At 51.0% G+C, this 20,534-nt stretch overlaps 5 protein-coding genes across 5 annotated transcripts; 3 read left to right on the top strand and 2 right to left on the bottom strand.

Moving 5' to 3' along the window:
- Positions 1–379: 379 nt before the first annotated feature.
- Positions 380–2,269, top strand: T069G_07324 (protein phosphatase 2C domain-containing protein; the record flags this gene model as incomplete). The annotated part of the gene is made up of 4 exons (XM_056174534.1): positions 380–990; positions 1,081–1,905; positions 1,963–2,088; positions 2,149–2,269. The coding sequence occupies 4 exons, from the start codon at positions 380–382 to the stop codon at positions 2,267–2,269; spliced, it is 1,683 nt and encodes a 560-aa protein (XP_056028113.1).
- A 1,354-nt stretch (positions 2,270–3,623) lies between these two features.
- T069G_07323 (voltage-dependent anion channel domain-containing protein) lies at positions 3,624–5,723 on the bottom strand (the record flags this gene model as incomplete). Its single annotated transcript, XM_056174533.1, has 10 exons — positions 3,624–3,788; positions 3,877–4,106; positions 4,159–4,201; positions 4,261–4,519; positions 4,570–4,719; positions 4,776–4,783; positions 4,857–5,026; positions 5,085–5,124; positions 5,361–5,493; positions 5,560–5,723. The coding sequence occupies 10 exons, from the start codon at positions 5,721–5,723 to the stop codon at positions 3,624–3,626; spliced, it is 1,362 nt and encodes a 453-aa protein (XP_056028112.1).
- A 1,868-nt stretch (positions 5,724–7,591) lies between these two features.
- Positions 7,592–8,480, top strand: T069G_07322 (uncharacterized protein; the record flags this gene model as incomplete). The annotated part of the gene is made up of 2 exons (XM_056174532.1): positions 7,592–7,846; positions 7,917–8,480. 2 exons carry the CDS (start codon positions 7,592–7,594, stop codon positions 8,478–8,480), a joined length of 819 nt encoding a protein of 272 aa, XP_056028111.1.
- A 1,411-nt stretch (positions 8,481–9,891) lies between these two features.
- T069G_07321 (up-regulated during septation domain-containing protein) lies at positions 9,892–12,864 on the top strand (the record flags this gene model as incomplete). Its single annotated transcript, XM_056174531.1, has 4 exons — positions 9,892–10,044; positions 10,101–11,108; positions 11,151–12,701; positions 12,772–12,864. 4 exons carry the CDS (start codon positions 9,892–9,894, stop codon positions 12,862–12,864), a joined length of 2,805 nt encoding a protein of 934 aa, XP_056028110.1.
- A 1,716-nt stretch (positions 12,865–14,580) lies between these two features.
- On the bottom strand, positions 14,581–16,524 carry T069G_07320 (t-complex protein 11 domain-containing protein; the record flags this gene model as incomplete). Its single annotated transcript, XM_056174530.1, has 1 exon — positions 14,581–16,524. The coding sequence occupies one exon, from the start codon at positions 16,522–16,524 to the stop codon at positions 14,581–14,583; it is 1,944 nt and encodes a 647-aa protein (XP_056028109.1).
- Between the last annotated feature and the right edge of the window lie 4,010 nt (positions 16,525–20,534).

The following is a 20,534-nucleotide window of genomic DNA, read 5'->3' as shown; positions in this document are numbered from 1 at the left end:
GGGGTGACCTGTACTGCCATCGTGCAGGGATCAAAGCGCAATTCCCGAAATGAGCTTGTTGCTGTTTCTAGGCCCGATATGTTCATCGAGGCACGCGCCATTAGCGACGCCGCACTGTGCCAGTAGACGCCCATGACCCTATTCAGGGAAGCTAAGCTGGCGTCTCTGTCGAAATCGATCCCCTAATTTCCATGGGCTGGGGTATCTGCACAGTGCAAAACAACAAACCGCCGCACTCCCCAGCACCTCACACTAGACCCGGAACTAGCACTCCAGATTGTCCCGCGGCCTTGTCAGCTCCATCACCCGAGGCAAGAAGAGAGACGGACAATCTTAACCAAGCATCGCTGTTCCCACAAGTCAGCTCGTCGCCGCCCAGATGCATCGTGCCGCTGTCAGGGCGTTCCGGACAAGTCACCGCCCCAGCGTGCGAAGCCAAGTGCGGAACACAGGACGACATCACCTTCACCACGCTCGCCAGTCCAGCACCTCCCATGTGCCTCTGAGATCGTCCATGTACTTCCGTCGTCTGCCCGTCGCGCTGGCCTCTGGTCTGATCCTTGGATACGGCGCCTGGCACTACAACGGCGCCGAATTCGTCCCCGGCAGCGCCGTCACTCGAAGCTTCACCAATACTCAGGCGGCCGATGCCGCGCCGACGCGCACTGTCCTGGTTGTCGGAGCCGACGAGCTAAGGCAGGGCACCATCGTTGGCGAGGGGCCGCTGTACAAGTCGTCGACCGAGGACGGCCGCAGGATCGTCGAGATGTTGACGCCCGACCAGGCCACGGCCAAGCTGCGTCGCCAGGAACAGTCCTTTTATGTCAATCGTGGCCAGGGCGTCACGCGCTACGACCTCGTCCAGCTAGGGAGCAACGATCCGATTGAGGACGACCACGCCGAGAAGATTGTCGAGGTGCCCACCCGGGTCACCGAGGATGAAGTTAGCAGCAGCGATTGGATGTTCTGGGGAGTTTTCGATGGTCACTCGTTAGTATATCCTTAATCTTCATGTTGTGGCCATTATATACAACATCTATCCCATATGGCAAATGCTAACACTGGTATCCTATCTTCTAGCGGCTGGACGACATCGGCAACATTGCGGGAAAGCCTCATTAGCTACGTGGCTCGAGAATTAAACAGCACTTACAAGGCCTCTTCCAACGCGGCACCGGCCCCCGAAGCCATTGACTCGGCTATCAAGGCCGGCTTCACCCGTCTCGACAATGAGATTGTCCATAAAAGCGTCGAAAAGGTCTTCAAGGCCAGCTCCAAGGCTGTGGCTGCTGAGCTGCTGCAGCCTGCCTTGTCTGGCTCTTGCGCTTTGCTATCCTTCTATGACAGCAGGAGTAAGTTACTGCGCGTGGCGTGCACAGGTGACTCTCGTGCCGTCTTGGGGCGTCGAACAAAGTCTGGCAAATGGATAGCTACGGCTCTTTCCGAGGACCAGACAGGAGGCAACCCCACTGAAGTTGCTCGCATGCGCATGGAGCATCCCGGCGAAGAGCACGTTATCCGAAACGGCCGTGTCTTGGGTGGCTTGGAGCCAACCCGTGCTTTTGGTGATGCCGTCTACAAATGGAGCCGCGATGTCGCTGGAAGACTCCGCGAGAACTTCTTTGGACGAAGCCCCTCTCCTCTACTAAAAACCCCTCCCTACGTCACGGCAGAACCCATTGTCACAACGACCAAGATCGAGCCGGAGAATGGCGACTTTGTTGTGCTTGCCACAGATGGACTGTGGGAAATGTTGACAAACGAAGAGGTTGTGGGCCTTGTAGGCCAGTGGATCGAGACGCAGAAGACGGGAAGGCCCAGCTCGCAGTTTGACAAGGCATGGTCCAAAGTCTTTGGCTCGCAGAGCAAGCCGCTCCCCGTGGAACAGGGCAGAGAAGCGGCTGGGTTTGACGGAAAGACACCAATTCGTCTGCAACAATGGGGAATTGACCCTGACGCAAGAGACCGATTTGTTGTTAGAGACAAAAATGTTGCCACTCATCTTGTCCGCAACGCCCTTGGAGGAGCCAACGATGAGCAGGTCTGTGCTCTCCTAACTTTACCATCGCCATTTTCAAGGCGATATCGGTTAGTCTCCTCCCACTATGGTTGTCCTCTTTCTTATGGCATATACTAATCCTACTACAGCGATGATTTGACTGTTCAAGTCATTTTCTTTGGTCACGGTGACAAGACAAGCGAAAAGACTGGCGATGTCACAGTCAACTTAGATGCTACGACAGATCAAGACCCTAGAGCTAGGCTTTAGAAGTATTGGCTTAGGTTTCTACCATTAGCGGCGGTGACGGCATTGCTGTACAAATATTTGGACGATTGAAATGAGCCACATTGATTTTCAGTTTCTCGATGCTCAGTAGCGGCAGCGAATGACATAAAACTTCATCCAGCAAACAAGACTGCAGCGACAAATGAGTCCAGGGGAATTTTATATGCCAAACGATCTGTGTGTTCTCCCATTTGGTGCTCTCTATTCTACGATTTTTCTTTTTTCTCTCAGACCGTCTGCTGCGGCGTATTAAGAGTAGGGAGCGTTGTTGTAGGGCATGGCGTACGGTTTCTAGAGAAGGTGATGGGAGGGCAGAAGGTAACGGGATATGGAAAACTCGACGGTGTAAGAAGGGGCGATTGATTGTTGGCGATCTGAGTCATGGTGTTGGGGAGTGTATTGTTTTTTTTTTTTTTTTTTTTTTTTTTTGTGCTATAGTATCTAATTGTTTGGTGATTTTGATGGACACGACACCAGGAATGGCGGACAGTTTTGACGAATGACAACTCATATTTTCTACCTCTGTTGAATACTTTGCTTGTGATGGCAGTGTTGTGTCGTGTTTAATGAGTTATAGTTGACGGCAGATTCTGTCGTTGCTATGTCAAGACGGAGCTCCTCAGTTGTAGAGCTCTTGTGTTATAGAATGAAATGAAATAGGTGTCAAATTTTTAGGCGACTGTATTATTATAGGGTAGTTTGCTTTATACCGTTTGTCTGGTTGGAAACACGAATTACTTCAGGAACGGTGATTAGATAAAAGCAGCGATAAATTGTTGAAGAGGGTAGCCGGGGTAGAAGATGCTAGAAAAATTTTTACGTGTCCACTCCTAGCGAGTGGCCAAGAGACACTTCTTTTACATCTTACCATGAAGTGTAAATGCTAGAACTATTGAATACTTTCGAGCAAATTCTTGTGTTTCGCAGTATCCTGTCTGAAGCAAAGGTCTATGATTATGTTTAGCAAGCAGCGATCCAACAACATCTAAGGTCTGGTGGTCTAGTGGTATGATTCTCGCTTAGGGTACACCCTGAAGCTTGCTTGCGAGAGGTCCCGGGTTCAATCCCCGGCCAGACCCGTTGAAATGCCTTCCAGGCGCTTCTACTTTCTTTTTGACAATTTTTATATTTGTCTGAACCAGATAAATATTTTTTTGCCAAATCTGTTAGTATTTTTACTTGGTTTGGAGATCTGTTACAATGTGAATGAAGTATACTTTTTGCTCTTCATGAATGAGTAGCTTGAGGATCTAAACGCAACGCTAGGAAATAAAAGATATACACATAGAGGGGTATCGTGAAACTCTAGCAATCATAAACATCTATACAAATATCATCAAGATTTGGATTTCGGCCACAGCAGCTTCTTCTGCTTGATGCAAACAACCATTGTTGCAAAAATGGCAATCCACGCAATGACGAGAGCAATCGTCATGGCGCACCCGAAAAGCTGCAACCCCCTGCTTTCAAAGATATTCCCCATGATTTCGGTTGCGTTGACCTAAAACAGGAGGAAAACAAATGAGCCAAACAAGGTTCGTGAAATAAGTCATGGAGAGGGGTTGTGACATGGGGGGTTGGGTGCTTACGAGAGCCGTATTTGGAAACACAAACGACCACCATGTCATCTGGAACGGCATGCCCTTTCCTGTATGCAGATACTTCCATAGAGATCCCATAGAGACGAGGAAGAACCACATGGAAAGACCCCAGAACCAAAGGGCGACGAGAATGGAGATGATCTTGATAATGTCCGCGCTGTTTTGCGTGTCGAGAAAGTTGGCCGGTAAAATAGCACGGGCTTCGTCTCCGAGTTGCGCTTTACAGAGAGTTAGAGTTTTCTTCTTTGGAATGGGAATCTTAAAACTGACCGAGGGATCCAGCGGTGAAAGCATATGGACCAATTGAAATGAACTGTTGAATACGATTAACTCATGACCTGAAATAGGTTCCAGAGCGCCAAAAAGACTTACAACACCAGGTCGTTGAAAATCTCTGGGCAACTTTTGTGTCATCAGCCGGTATATGAAGGCGGCAGATATCATGAGAGAGATCAAGCATCCTGTGCCTTGGGTTGCAACAGCCGATAGAGCAACAGCCGGGGCATATAGTACGTCAATGCGGCCAGTGGCGGAAGCTGCGGCGATGAGGTTGCAGGCAAACGGTGCTGTGAGCATGAGCGGGTACGCAGGGAAAACCCAGGTCGGAGTCATCATATGAATTGGGAATATTCTGTTGATCTGTGTGAGACTCTGTAATTCGCTGTTAAGGGAGAAACTTACAGTGTAGACCACAAGATGAGATACAGTCCAGCACTAGCAACGGCGCTCAGGCCGGTGTATATCCAGAAGAGGATTTGCAAAGTTTTAAGGAGCCAGACACCACAATGCGGGACGCCAAATTGGCATATGTTGATGAGAATAACGGCAATACTAAAACGGCATATGGTAAGAACAGTGGTATACTCGATAGCCATCCAATTACTTACGAGACGAACTGTCAGACGAAGGTTAGCCACTGAGAGATTGAGAAGATGATGGGAGCTTGAGTTGAGGCTAATGGGGCTTACAAAGGCGGGTATAAAGAGGGACTCTACTTGATCCGTAAACGATTTGGTGAGACTTCCAGGGCGCAAGTAGAATCGCATGGATAACAATACGCAGTTGGTGAGGAAGAGCACAATATTAAGGAGGCAGAAGAAGACTCCAAAGCCATTCACCCACTCGGCTTGGTAGGACACTTGTATTCAGGTTAGTATATCGGTAAATATCGCGGGCGGGGGTAGCATGATCCGTACATCCATGTAGAGCGCTGGCCACTCCTCCGGTCGCCATTGTCTAGTGGTGAGAGTGTGAGCTGGTTGCCTGCGTATATATCTGTGTATAAAGTGAGAGACTATCCAGCGCCCCAACCTGACCAGTACTTCGAATTCAGGGGTAGTTATAGCATGAGACATTGGAAGAACCAAGTAGAGAATAAGTTTCCTCTGCGTCTCGCTACGATTCTTGAATTGCCTAGTTGCTGGGGTGCTGGATAAGCTCTCCTTGTATAAGTCACCCCTTCCTCAACATACCATAGTAAAAAAGGTCCATTGATAGCAAGCAATGCGGTCTTTGAGTCCGACTTTACGGGATGAGCTGCCTTTCTCCTCATCCAGCACAGAATCAAGGTTAGAGGGCCCAATCGAGGACTGATACCCATCGGGACTGGGATCGCGACTTGGGGGACTTGGGGGCTGCCGAGCATGTTGCATCCGTTGCAAGCGGTGCAACCGCGGGTGAGCCCTCTCGAGAAACGTGACAGTAGTGACATTTTGCGTAGCAGCGGATATCGAGATCCTCGCCGGCGTCGTGGCTCCAGAATGCGTCGGCGTTGGTCCAAAGAAAAAACCGGGCTGGTTGTCCTCGGTGGGCGACTCGTAGCCGTCAAACGGCATGGCGAAGCCTACAGAGGCACCACGCTGCGAGGAGGCCATTGAGGAGAATCGAGGCTCTCGCTATCGGCACGGCGATTGCCGAGGCTGGACAGCAGGTGGATGAGGAAGATCTGGCTGGGCTCGGCGTGGGAGAGGGCAATCTGCACATAGACGAGGTGCAGCAGGAAGACGACGCTGTCCAGCACCAGCGACCCTATATTGGCCAGAGGCATTGGATTGTTCGGGCCGGCTGCAGGAGTGTCTTTAATGGCCCAAAGGGAATCAACCTAGAACGGGCGGGATCGCGGCGCGTTGAGCGGCGAATCCAAGCGATTTGGACGCCGATGGTCCAGCCAATGATTCCTAAGCAGCCCGTGGCGGGGCGAAGAAAATGCGGGTGGGAAGAAACGAGCGTTTTCCGCTTCAGTTTAGTCGTCGGTTTTCGCCTCGACTCGTGTGCCGGAACAGAGGCAGCAATTGCGTCAATGTTTTTGTCGGTCAGGCTTGGGTGGGAGAATAGCAGTTGCAGGGTTTATTGGAGCCTAAGCCAGCCCCTAGGACGAGCACAGCGTACTAAGCATTTGACGTATTTCTTCTTCTTCTTTCTATTTGGTTTGTTTATTGTGCCATTGTTGAGCTTGATTTGTCTCTTTGGCTCAGAGATGGTGAATACTAATCAGAATTCGGTGACGAAAGCTTGTCTTGGGTTGCGAGGAGTAAGTGGAAGACAAGACTATTTCTCCTTGTCTCCGTAGCCCGCCTCGGCTAGTAGATAAACACCGCATGGACACCACCGGTGAAATCATATCTACATACATACGGAATACACCTCCTTCGGTTACCATACCTGGAGACTAGTACTAGGTAATACTGTTGACTATGTCTACGTAGGAGCGAGCTTGGAGTATGAATTGAACCACCTGCCTGACACTATTCCTCTCTACCAAGTGTTCGTTGCCGTATTGCTTCTTGGTATCTGCTGCTTCTCTCGGATAGTCTAGGAGCGTTACATACTTCCGGCTGCTCTTGTTAACTAATTCTACTTAGACACCTAGTAGCATCTGAAATTGAAGCTGGATAACATGGCACTCCCTGAAGAAAGCGCTCAAACAATGAACCGACGCTCTCGTACGAATACAGACTCAGGCACTGTACTAGTCTCGCTGTAAGGCCCCAGTTAGCCTATCAATCCGCCATCCCCATACGTAAAAGGGAATGTAACGCATCGTCCCGCACTGTCCCAAGATATGACTTGTTCCTCGCCTCGACACATCTTGGTCGGAACAATTCCGACTTGTGTCAGTTGTCTTTCCGAATTCTTGGTACGTTGGTTCGATTATTACTCGGGCCGAAAATAGCGAGAGCTCTTCGGACCATAAGTAATCCTTTCATAATACTTTCGTCGGCCTGACATTGACAGTTCTCCACATTCCCCGGACACTATTCCATCTGTTCTTCTTCAAAAGTCGGCAGAAGCTCCACCGGGCTCCGTTTGACCTTAAAGCAGCGTTTTTGTTGATGCCAAAGCTGCCCACGTGACCTCGAAAGTGACACATGTTAGCTGCCGTCATTACTTCCATGTCGCATCAACTTCATCTCGTCCAATTACCAAGTCCGTGAGGCTGCGCCTTTGGACAAAAGAACTATTTTCTGTGGTAATGCGTCTCTGTATGCGTTTCCCATAACACCAACCTAATCGGCTCCCTCGAAGCTTCCGAATTTTGGACACATCTCTTCCTTTAAAGCTGCGCCTCTTCCCTATCGCACGAGGCGCATCGCGCGGCCGCTGTCCAACCTTGGTCCTGTGTATATAAACAACAATTCTTCGCCCAAACTCCCAGTATGAAGGCCTAAGACACACGAGAGATTAGAAGTGCAAACACGCAGCCATGACGTTTACGAATGCCCCAGTGACGAGGCTCACTGTCTTGGGCTTGGTCTCGACCTCCATAGCCGCTAGCCTATTCGATGCGAAACACTACTTTTACATCTTGATAGACACGCATATCTTTCGCTATCGACAATTCTGGAGGCTCCTAGCTTACCAATTATGCTACACCAATTCAACAGAGGTGCTCTTCGCGGCCATCTCGCTGTACAATCTCAGAGCTGTTGAGCGCATGTGGGGATCAAGAAAATATGCCGTACGATCTATCCTACACCCTTTCCACTATTGCAATGCGATGCGATTTGCTGACATATGACAACTTATAGTCATTCCTTCTCATCTCATCTCTACTCACAGCCATATTCCCTCCGCTCATCCTCGCCATTTTCCGACCCCTAGCTCCGAGTTTGTTCAACTACATGCCGGCCGGGCCTACACCAATCATCTTTGCAATTCTGGCACAATTCCATGCCATGGTGCCTCAAATGTACAAATACCGAGTAGCAACGTCTCAAGCGCCACCTACAAATGAGCAGTTTTCCGGCGTCACGCTATCAGACAAGTCTTACCAATATGGTATTGCCTTTCACCTAGCTTTGCTGCAGTGGCCGGGCTCTGTTCTTGGAGCTGTGATTGGCTGGGTTGTGGGATATTCTTGGAGAGCAGGAATGCTGCCCACATCCTTTACAACGTGGAGGCTCCCAGGTTGGATGGTAGGCTCAAGCTCCTACAGGAGAAGCGCCGAATTTGAAGGATTAAGGCGAAGATTAGAAGGGGAAGCCCCGGCAACGGCCGTGGCAACTGGTGCTCAAAGCCAAGCCGAGGGCCAGGCCGATCGACGGCGCACGATGGGCCAACAGATTATGGACCAGTTTCGAGAAGCGTTATAGTATGCTTAGTACCAGTTTGACTGTAAATTACCAACTTCGAGATCATGACGATCACACAATAGAAGACATAAAGTTAAATGTTTCAGATCTCGATTGGGGCCTATATGTTTGCTTCGCTTTTGAAATGGCATATGCATTTGGGGTACGAGGTTGTACACATGTGAGCCCCTCAGCCGAGATAATCAGGGTCACACGAAAGGCTAGGCCCCCTCGACTTTACGCACATGCTCCGTCATGACATTTTAATAACAAAATGTCTTTGCTGCGGTGGGCATACGCAACAGAGCCCTAGGATCTTCAAATGAGAGTGGATAGGACCATTTCGGGGATCTGACAAACGTGGGAAATTAATTGTACCCGCATCTACTCGGAGTAGTGACTAGATGTACATGGAAGTAGACAGGCCTAGCTGCGAGGGGTGGCAATGGCGCGGGAAAGGCGTCATTCGAGCGGCAAGGCACAATTTTCTTTTCTTTTCTTTTTTCTTCTTCTGTCTTTTGTTCGTTCGGGCTACTGCATAATGAGCGCAATGTGGAAATGAGTAGGATTGTTGGCTTGCAGAAGCTGAACGTGCACAGCACAAAAGAGAAGAGAGGCTTCAGCACCGCAATCCGATAGCTCGGCAGCCGGAGCCACAGGCCTTGCTCGGATAGGACTAGCGGCGGGATGGCAGAGGACGAGCTTTCAGGGGTAAAGACGCCTCGTCGAGTCTAACAGCATCTCGCCGCTGGCACGACCAATGATGGATGTCGTCCGATGGCTGCGAGAAGGGCACGGCGTGTTCCCTTGCATGCGCAGCTGAGGGGCGGGTTCCAGTGGCTGCAGCTCCCCCCCAGGGCTCGAGCGCTGGCCCTTTTATAGTGGTGCCAGGGCCGCAGAATAAGAGCCAGAGCCTGTCGTGCAGCGCCTCCGCCTGCTGTGCCTGGCATCCCTCGTCCACCGTAATCTGCGATTGGGCCCTGTAACTGTGGCCACCAGCTCCTTTCCGTCTTTTTTATCCCCTCCCGGCCTGCGGACCAACATTGAACTTGCAAACTCCCAACTGCTGTTGAATTTGGCTAATCACGGCTGTTTCGTCGTCTTAGACGCTGCCGCTGCGCCATTGTGTCGTTTGCTTTTTCTTTCCTTTTTCCTCTTGCTCCCCTTTTTGGTTTCAGCTTCGATTAATTGCTTCTGGCTTCTGGCTTGGGCTGTCAGTCTTTTGAAGTGCGACTTTGCGCCGGTGACTCTGTCATTCAGAGACCCAACACTCGTTCTTCACGACCTCGGCTTTGGCTTTTGGCTACACCTCACCATCTGCTTGACGAATTTGACGCCAAGCTGCACGAACCTATATAAACCAACTCGAGCTCACATTCCACCATCTAATGCGCTAATACGAACCAACGCGTGACGAATTCGATCGCCAGACATGACCGGATATCAGACGGAGCGAAGCTCCTACGACGACGAGGCGTCCAGCGTAAATACGCCAATTTCAAGCAACGGCGATCATGCGATGGCAGGGGCATATGGAAAGGACGGGGTCCATGGATACGAACAGGCTGACCACCAGCTCGAGCCAGTAGGTTATGCGCCGGTCACTCCCATCAAGCTGGCTCCAGTATTGACGCGTCCCAGATGGATCCCAACGATGCGCCGAACGGATCGCTTGCCGACCTAAAAGATCCGATTCAAGTACACTTGCTCACCGAAACTGCGCTCTCCGACAGCAAAGAATATGAAATCCTATCTCAAGAAGAGGTTGATAAGCTGAAGAAACAGTGTCAGTTGCTAAGCCAGCGGGTAGAGTCCACCAGATCCAACCTGGCTATCCAATCGAAATATCGAGATGCAGCAGTGTCCATGGCCAAGCTCTATTCCGCCGGCAAAACCGAAGAAGAGCTTCTGGATGACCCCCGAGCTAAGGAAGTCGAGCTGGAGAGAGAGACGACAGAGAAGAAATGCGAGGAATTGTCACGCGAGCTCTTCAACCTTGAAAAGAACCTCATAGGGCCCCAGAGGCGCCTACTTCAGCATACGGCCGGTATCCTCCAGCTTACCCACAAAGCATCCAAAAGGGCAGCAGCACGGGCCTTGCAAAACAGCAATGAGGTTCCTGGCAGCCCCGAAAGCTTGTACACCTACTCCCAAAGCCGGGATAGTCTAGCTCAAGCTGTCGATGAAGACTATTTTGAGGACCCAAGCCTCTATCAGCTCGATTCCATGCAAGGGCTGCAAACAGGGCATCTGAAATCGGCCATTGATATCCCATTGAAATCGCCTGTCCGAGAGCAGGCTACTCACCTTCGTGGAGAAATCGACAAAGCCAAGGAAGAAAATGCACTGTTGGTGAATCTTGTCGCCGATATGGAGCAGAAATTGGAGAGTCTAAGTCTCTCGCTCCGAGAAACCATTGTCAAGTTCAACCCCGAAGTGAACAGCGACTACCTAGACCCTCCCAGAGAATCAGCCGCTGGTGACTCAAAGCCTGGAGACATGCTGAGGAAGCAGCTTGACTACCTCGAGAGTGGCCTTGTCGCTGTGCAAGCAGAACAGGAATCTTTCATTAGTAACGGCGGCGGAAACAGCAGCGGCGGCAACAACTACCTCCTAGACGACGGCGCTGAGCGGATTGAGGCCGTCTTGGTGGGTCTATGGAATAGAATGCAATCCGGGTTTGCTGCAAAGAGGCAGCAAAACGAGGAGCGCCGAAGACAGCGGGCAGAAAAGGGATTGGTTGATGACGATGATACATCTGATGATGATGCCTTTGACGCAGATGAAGCTTACAACCTGTATGCCTTTGAATCCAAGGTTGACTGGCTTTTCAAACGAGCCTCGACGTTGAAGGACCAAAAATCTGTGCTCAAGAGACAGATCAAACAGCAGCGTGAGCTCAACAACAAGACCGACGCCGAAAAAGACGAGGAGATTGAACGAAGGCAGGAGGAGCTGGACCAGACACGCTTCTTGCTTGAACGGGCTGAAAAGGATGCCATGGATGCTCAGACTATGTTGGCCGATGCTCTACAGGATCTTGAAAAGGCCCAGGGATCATCATCTGGCATCAGCGAAGAGGAGTTACACAAGCATACTGCCAAGATAGGGTCCCTGGAAGCCGAGCTTGCTAAGCTACACGCACAGATCGAATCCCACCAAGCTGCCATCGAGGAGCGAGACGCAAAATTAGAAGCTCTAGATTCCGAGGTTGAAGAAAACATTGCAAGGGCAGAGTCCCTTGAGGCTGAGACTCAAGCGCACAAAGCCCGGGTCGATTCTCTTGAGGGAGAAATCCAGGCTCGTAATGATCGCATCGAGGCTCTCGAGGCAGAAATTCATACGCACAGCACACGAGCAGAATCCCTACAGGCTGAGGTCCTCGCACATGGCGTCCGGGTCGAGTCGCTTGAGAGCGAAATTCAAGCACGCAGCGTTCACATCGAATCTCTTGAGGATAAGATCCAAGGCCACAATTCCAACATTGGATCTCTTGAAGCAGAGATCCAGTCACGAGACGCGCAAATCAGATCTCTGGGAGCTGACCTTCAAGCGCACAACGAAAGAGGAGGATCATATGAGGCCCAAATTGCTGCGCTGGAAGCTGAGAATAAGAAATTCATCGAGCTAAGCTCCCAGCTTGATGGCGCCTCCAAGGAGAAGGCAGCAGCCGAAGAAATGGCCAGAGCTCTTCAGCAAGAGGTGGAGAATATCAAGGCAAGCCACACGGACAAGGAGAAGGAAATTGCTCAAAAGGATGCGGATCTGGAGCAGCTCAATATGACACTGGTGGAAATCAAGACGGAGCTCACGTTTGCCAGGGCGGAGCTGGACGGCGCATACGGCAGTCGCGCCGAGCGTGCGGCAGATGCAGCAGCTCTGAGCAACCAGGAAGAAGTCGTCAAACTGACAGGCCAGGTAGAAAGACTCAAGAAGGAGTTGGCGGGAACTGTACAAGATTTAGAGGCAATTACCAAGGAGACGATCGGAGCAGAGCGCGAGAAGATTGACCTTGAGCAAAAGGCCGACGAGGCAATCTCTGCCAAGGCCAGCTTAGAGGCGGATCTGGAGAAGTCTCGACAGCTGATTGCAAGACTGCAAGAGGACCTTGACAGCGAACGATTCAAGGTGGGCGTTTCACAGGGAGGCGTAACAAAGGTTGGCGCCGGGGCAGCTCTGCTCAGCGAGCAGTTCAGGACATCGATGAGAGAGGAACGAAAGAGGTTCCACGAGGATATCAAGGTACGTGCACTGATAAAAGTCCATGATGTTCCAGCACAAGATACAGTACTAACGATGATGTCGTTTATAGGAGGAACGCGCCAAGTACCGAAAGCTGGAAGAGGAGTACATTCGGCTGAAAAAGAGCCAGGCAGCAAGCAATGCTCCTCCAAGCCCACGATAATCCACCGCCGGCCTTGGTCTAATGACCCTTTCCCACCTCGTTTCATGTCCTATCAAGCGTCTCTTGCCATGCCATCTTTTACCCATCTTCATCTTTTAATCTTCTTGTATATGAATACCAACTCGGGGTTGGCTTTTGCTTCGATCTGCTTCTTGGCTCTATATGGATGGTTTAAGCCCGCTGTTTCTTCATAAACTCCCGCGCGGCCTGGTTCCCGCAAAACCACGGCTATTGTCATCTTGGGTGTTTTTATCTGTTGTCTCCAGGATAGATTTGTTCACGGCATACAAAGGGGAGCCTGTGATTTTTTGGATAACGAATATATTTGAAAAAAGAAAGGTGGTTGGATGAGTAAACTAAACTAACTAGATCAATTGTTTATTTTCAATAATACAAAAAGAACTTGTTCATTTATTTTTCATCAGCGGAAATGGACGTCCTTCTGAGATGATTTTCCTCAAGTCCTGCAGTCATTCATTCTCAATAAACGCCACCTCTTCCACTCCTTTTCAAAGCCCAATTCAGATTGATCCAATTGCATAGTTTTCAGCTTCAATTCCGAATTACTGACTCTGTGAAATCCCAATCCTTTGAATCTATTAACCGTAAATAATTCACACAGACGCAAGTACAAACATTGTACTATTGTACAAGTACCTCCCCCACTGTACTTTTTACAAGACGCAAGAAGCCCTTTTTTATCTGCATTAGGAAACAGCCTTGCACCCTATTGGTCGAAAAGCCCAACACAAGGCTTGCCCACTGGTTTTTAAATCCGGAGCATGAGGTGGTATTTCTTACCAGGTAGAGTTAAAGAAGTGCTTAAAAAAAGAAACGAGTCCGTTTTCTCTGATAGGTAACTGACCTAACGGTATTCAAAAAAGATTGCATACCTATAACAGAATTGGATATATAAACGGAAACCAGATGAAGAACGGTACCAAAGACGAGTAGAATAGAGACTTGTTAAACTGTCTCAGCATATTCAAGACCATCTTCTACATTCACAACAATCGAGAAAAAAGACTTTGAATTAGGTATTTGATAAGATTCAACGGTCTAGTGTACTGATCTAACACTTTTGCTATCTTGTCTTGTCTTTGTATTACTCTTCCGTGTGCAACAAAAAAGCTCTTCCTTCTTTTCCTCCGCCTCTCTCACATTCTATGAGGAGAATCCACCACTCTATGTAAAAAGATTTCTAGCTGCTGGTAAACAAGCAGGCGTTCTTCGCAACCAAACCAAACACCAAAGATAAATAAAAACGGTAAGAAAAATCATGATCTTAAACATGAATTAAAAAAAAAAAGCCGAAACAAAAGATGAACATAAAACAGCCCCTTTGGTATCGAGCAAAACGTAACAATACGAGTGGACCAAAAAGAACTCAATCCACTTGTTGGAGCCTCCTCCCCGGTTCCAGTAAACGCCGTATTCATAAACAAAAACAGTAAAAACAATCCAAAGTTCCGAGATTAAGATGGCAAGCAGGTGCGAATTAAATAGGGATAAGATGATAAAGCAGTGTGTCTGGAGAGTAGAACATGCGCAAAAAAACTGTCGCGAGTCTAGCGCAATGGGAGGAGAGAAAACTGCTGAAAATGCTCAAATGGGCTGTACATGTCGTGTATGCGTATCAGGAGGTGTGTGTGTGTTCTAGTGTGTAAGCATTGGTGTGATGTGTGATGCATTCCTCAAAAGCAAGATGCAAAAAGCTTAGATTTGCATCGCCTCATCATCGACCGCCATCTGGTCGACATCGTCGGCATACGCCAGCTGAGACCAAACGCGCCAGTGAAGGATGCCAAGGTGCGCCAGTCTGGTAGCAATGTCGTCAAGGCTTGCCTCGTCGTAGGGCTCCCGTGAAAGGCCGTCGGTATCGCGATCAGCCGAGCCAGGGCGGCGGCTGGGGACACGGACGCCAGTTGCCATGGAGAACAGGGCAACTCCAGAGAGCCCCTTGAACTCGCGCACGCGGTGGCCAAGATCAGCCATCAGGCGGCCGAGGAAGTTCTCTTCGACATCTCGGTAGAAGCAAGCGTCGACATCACCAAGGGCGGCAGACAGTCTAGCCTCCAGCTCCGGCAAGGCGGTGGCTGGCAGGTTGACAAATCGGAAGATTTGCAACGCCATTGAAGGAGCCATCATCTGCCATCGAGCAGAGGGTTGGCTTGCAGGTGGCGATGTCTGCAGCAGTGCGACCAGGGTATGGAACAGCTCACGGGCCTTGGTCTGGGAGTCCTGTCGGGGGGCGACATAGGAGGGAACGACAAATGAGGATCGAGGAGATGAAGAAGCAGATCCAGCTGCGCTGTGGACGACGCTTGATGGTCGAGAAATAGATGGGGGCGTGTTGAAGTCGAATCGATCCATGATGTCCTCGACGTGGGAAGAGGCTTCGGATGAGGGTGCCGAGGGGGTAGATCGGCGGCTCATCTTCTCAAAGTCCTCATAGACACGCATGCACACCTCCAGGTTGATGGCATCCAAAACGTCGGCCCTCAGCTTCATCAGCCGCTCCTCGTCAAAGAGGAAGGTGTTGGGGAGGCGCTCGTCCCAAGCCGAGGGGAGCATGAGCCTTGAAAGGGCCTCGAAGAAGACACCCATGTCGCCAAATGACTGTGTAGGGTGCGATCGGCTGTCGGTGTAGGCCTGCTCGGCCTCCTTATACCATTGCCTTGACATGCTGATGTCTGTCTTGCCAGATTCCATCCTCTTGATGAAGAACTTTTGCTCGAAATGAGTGGTATCCTCAATCAAGACGGGTCGCAGGCAACGAATCTGATGGTTTGCCACGTCCAACTTCATGGCCTCGAGAACGCTAAGCAGGCTGCGCATGCCAGTAACCAGCTCGTCGAGGTCCATGTTTCGGTTTCCACTGCTCAGCTGGTTGTACATGGTGTCAACCCACTCATCACGCATGGGCGCGCAGTGCGATTTCAGTACACGTGAAAGCCACAGGGCAAGCTTCTCCAGATCGGCAACACCCTTGTGGAACTGCTGCATGAGGAGCTCGACGTTGAGGCCCTCATCCAGGAATTGGCGGTCTCGCTGGGGAACCAGCGTCTGGATGATGTCCTTGACGGCCTTGAGCAGGATGGGCAAGGTCCACTCGTCGGTCTCGCCATGCTTGTAAATGAATGTAGGCCTGTCGATGATAAACTCTGACAGCTCCTGCTTCAGCGTCTTCCAGAACTGATTGGCCTTGTCCTGCTTTCTGCGGCCCTTTTCACCATCCAGATTGGGGCGGAAGTGAAGCTCTGGGTCGAAGTTGATATCGTGGCGAAGCTTGGGGTTGTGAATGATCTTGGAAACGTCCAGCTCGCTCAGCGTAGCCCTTGTGACGGGAGGTTCCAGAGGTAGCGTGTGCAATGAGGATGGGAGGCCAGGCTCTGGGCTGGAGGCGGCTGAGGCGCCCACAGAGATAGCAGAGTCGGACGAGGGATTGCGGGTTAGGGGTGCAGACTCAGGGGCCTGACACTGTCGAGGCGAGACCTGTGATGATTGTGCAATCTCCTGTGCCGTCTCCTCCTGGCTCACTGGAGCGACTTCGGACTCCTTTATAGGCTCTGCGTCGTTCTTGGGTGGGCAGGGGGCCGAGGTTGACAACTGCCTTCGGGATCGCTCTATCGATCCTCCTGTCTCCTGCTCCGGTACCATCTTTGCGGTTGTTGAAATGTGACGACTTCGAAATCGAAAGTTCTATAGTCTATGTGAAGTGTTGTTTCGGTAGCTGCTGATATCAGCGTGGTGTGAACGAAGCCGCTTCTAGTTTGGTAAAGGCGAGAAGAGCTGGTTCTAGTGAGTGTATGACCTCGACTGTAAAGAGCTGATGGTTAGCATTTATCTTGTACCAAGTCTTACGCCAAGCCTCTCATGAAAAGCGTAACCGATTCAAAGAAATGAGGCGGTTATCAGCAGATCCAATCGACCACTCAAGGTTACCACGCCTTGGCTCTTTGAGTGTCCAGCAAGCCCACAAAGAAAGGACGTCTCTTTAAGGGGCGGGGCGCCGTCCAAGTGCCGGAGATGGTACAGTCGAGAGCTGAATGCCGATTGGGCTGGAGGCTGGCTTTGTTGAACGTGTGTATACGTACTTTGTTGAGTGTATAAAGCAAGGTAGATATGATATGCGGTTGAGGATAGGTCCGGGACTCGGTATTGTTCCTTTTATCTCTTTGATGTCTAAATTGATCCGCCAGATCTAAGGCTGAAAGAAACCCAGTCCAATTCGAAACGAATTCGCTGTTAGGCAATTCTCGCTAACAAGACAAAGCCGGGTTCGAAGAAAGGAGCCGTAGTGAAAGGTGAAAGTCAAGCACAAGCACAAGGATACGCCAAGTGAAGGTGGTGTATATGCAGCAAGCAGTAAAGAGAGGTGGGTGAGAGACCAGAGTCGAGAGACCGAGAGACGAGAGATGGGATGTGAGATGAAAAGAAGAGAAGAAGAGACGGGGGGGGGAGGGTAGAAGAAGAGAAGGAAAAAAGAAGGAAGAGGAAAAGTATGGAGGACAATTAGTCAAGTCTTGTACTTGTAGGAGGCGTCTTGCAGCAGGACTAATCTAGTTGCTAGCAAAAAGAAAAAGGAGCGGAAAGACGGGACCCTGGGAAACGGAGATGGCACGAGGATGGCAGGGACATATATCCAGGATCCGGAGGTACCTTTACTCGTCAGGTATGGGGGAGAGCCTAGGAGGTAGAGGCATGGCAACATGGCATGGCCGGTACCTGCACCGGTACCTGTACTCGGGCCTAACGACACAAGTACATGTACGAGGTCACCCAGCACTGGCGCATGCAGGCCCAAAAGACCTCCTGAAGGGCTAGCGCTTTAGTGGCCTCGCGGAGGGAGGACTGCAATCTTAGGTGTGCCTGAAGTACCGCATACCTGGCGGTGGGCGCCCAAGAGTTGGCGTGGCAGCGTGGCAATGCGGGCTTGGGGCCGGGGAGAGCGAGGTAGCGGGTACCTGGGCTGGCACTTTTTCTGACGGTGCAAATGCGGCAGCAGCCAGGGCGCTACCGGTAGGGGCCATGATCCAGCGCACAGCGAGGACGGTACTCCGTGCATATGGGCGCATGTACCGGTACACGCCTCTCCGGTGCAGCGCCGAGGGAGGGATGGAGGGAGCAGCTACTGCGACACTCGAAGTTAGTTGATGTCTGGTTCCATTACTGTACATCCCATTTGAAATTGAATTTGCATTTGATGCAGAGTATTACGAATACTATACTCGGACGGGCACCTGCTCGTACAGCGTGAGTGGCGCTACGACTGCGGAATACTTGCCCGGCAGCAGTAATATTACCTCCATGGATGGTACCACTAACCAACCTTGAAGGTAGGTAGTCAAGTACCTGGGCTTTGTTGGCCATTTGTATGTACGAAGCAGGTACTTCCCTACACTATCACGCGGCAAGGCAAAAAAAGAAACATAAATCCATCCAGTCCATAAAAAAAGAAAAAAGAAAAAAAAAAGTTCAAAGAAAAGGTGTGTGGGTACGGCATCACACGGCGCTCAACTGGCAAAAAGCCCAGGCAAAAGCCGCTGTGAAGGCGCTATCGGCGCTGACGCATGGCCTCAACTCAACTTCAATGGGAACAACAACCACAGCGCTGGGGCTTCCGGAGGGGGCGACATACTCGCTGGTTCACCTCAAGCCACCTGCACAGGGGGGGCAGCTTAGCAACAGGTCACGGTACTTGCAGGCACATGTACGAGTACCTGAACATCCCGGCCACGCTGGGCTGGTTGAGGGTGAGGGTGAGGGTGAGGCGTGGGGGAAGACGGAGACCCTTTTGGGACACCACACTGTGCGTCCTGGGCGGCTGCTGGCATGCTCACGCTCACCCTTCCAATTGTGTGTGCTGAGAGGTGTGGACGTGTGGACAGTGCTGGGACTCGTACAGAGCGAAGAGCGTCCAGTCTGATGTGGGTACACCGTAAGTTGCTCTCCGTAGCGACCAGCCCTTGCATGGTCACTATGCAAGCCCGAGGCCAAACGCCGCGCCTCAAAACACAAAGGGCGGGATTCGGACCATGACTAAGGGGAGATGGAAGGCCTCTGGAAGGGAGGCGGACGGCCAATCAGCCAAACCGCAAAACGCCAAAGGGCGAAAGATGCCAAAGGCAGCCCGAGCATCAGGCGTGAAACGGCCGAGGTGCCATTGCCATTCCCCGTCCAGTCCAGTGTCCAGTCCAGCAGCCGGCCTGTGCAGCATAGTCGTATGTTTTATTTCATCACCGTCGTATTGTTATGCCCGACTAGTCGTCTCGTCTTGCCACGTCTGTCGTCTGGCTCGATGCCCTGCAGCGGCTAGGCATGAGATATCGCAATCGAATCGAATGGCGTGCAAGAGGGGGGTCTGCCGCTTGGTGCAGGTGGTTTCTTATTAATCACCGTCGACTTTTTTTCGGCGCTGGTGGCGGACAGTCTTCGTATTGGTCATTCCAGTTGCACCGCGGCCTTATCCCCAATCCCAACCAAGGGCCCAATGTTTGTCTGCAAACTTCAGAAAGCCAGCCAGTGCAAAAAGCCCAGCCTTTGCACTTTGCACTGCTGCCGCTAGATGCCCGTCTGCACTAGCAGTACCTCAGCGGCGCAACATGACAGCCTGTCACGCAGCCAAGTGCCACATCGCAGCGCCACTAGGACAATGGAATTGGAAAACTTTTTCATCTGCTTTTCTTTGTCCTGCCCAATTAAGCGTTTCCTCGGCCTTCCAATCGCACGGCCGTGTTGCCGGTATATCTCCGTTTCATTTGCCATTCCACCGGCTCCGACCAAAGAGCGAGCCGGGGCCGCACCTGAGGTACTCCAGCCCAGACAGACGATGAACAATTGCAGCGCCTTTTGCCACCAGCTGACATACCGGTATGCCGTACCTGTACAAGCACCCAAACCGTTGCCTTAGCGCAGCTGGCCACTGGGAAAAGAAACGAGAGACGGCAAACGACCCAAGCTAACAGGGTAACCCCTTGTAGTGTGGGATGACACTCGATAAGATACCAGTAGCGGGTGAGGTTAATGCTACTCCATACTCCGTACACCTTCTATAATTATTCGTGGGGCCACGTAGTTGTCCTGGATCTTGGGGTATCCAAGTCATAAATTGTCGCATTGCATTGCCCTGTTCGCCGACCCTTTTGATTGGCAATAAGAGTGCTGGAGTGGAATTGAAAGAAAAAGGGATTGGCTATCCAGCGTGCCGTGCCCCAGATTCAAATGCACGGTGATAGCATTGGTAGATGGATATTCCAAGAACGTGCCTTTGATGATAGCAGTGGCGATAGTAACAGACATAATAACAACGTAGTGGTAGTAGCAACTGCGAGAAGCACAAGGAAGACAAGTCATGTGGTGGTTCCTCCGCATCTCCTTGTGATCCTTGAACAGCTCAATTGCTGGGGTGTTGATAGCCACTTTCACAAAGAAGAACGGAACAAGAAGCAGTGAGCAAAGAGTCGAATCGAGCTGGCTGCATATTGCTCATTTACCAAAAGGCAAGGCATGGAACGGGGTCCAACACGGATGTGCTCTCCGTACTCCGTACTCGGAACGCCATTCCGTAGCCTGCTATTCGCTCCGTTTGTTCGCTTGGAGAAAAGGCGGCACTTGGGCAACAATACAGCACCCACGGCTATTTGCTCTGCTTGCCTAGACGAGACATG

Source organism: Trichoderma breve, chromosome 4 (assembly GCF_028502605.1).
Source record: "Trichoderma breve strain T069 chromosome 4, whole genome shotgun sequence".
NCBI classification, from domain to species: Eukaryota; Fungi; Ascomycota; class Sordariomycetes; order Hypocreales; family Hypocreaceae; genus Trichoderma; species Trichoderma breve.
The sequence above is the reverse complement of the archived record's forward strand: the minus strand, read 5'-3'. Positions and strand labels throughout refer to the sequence as shown.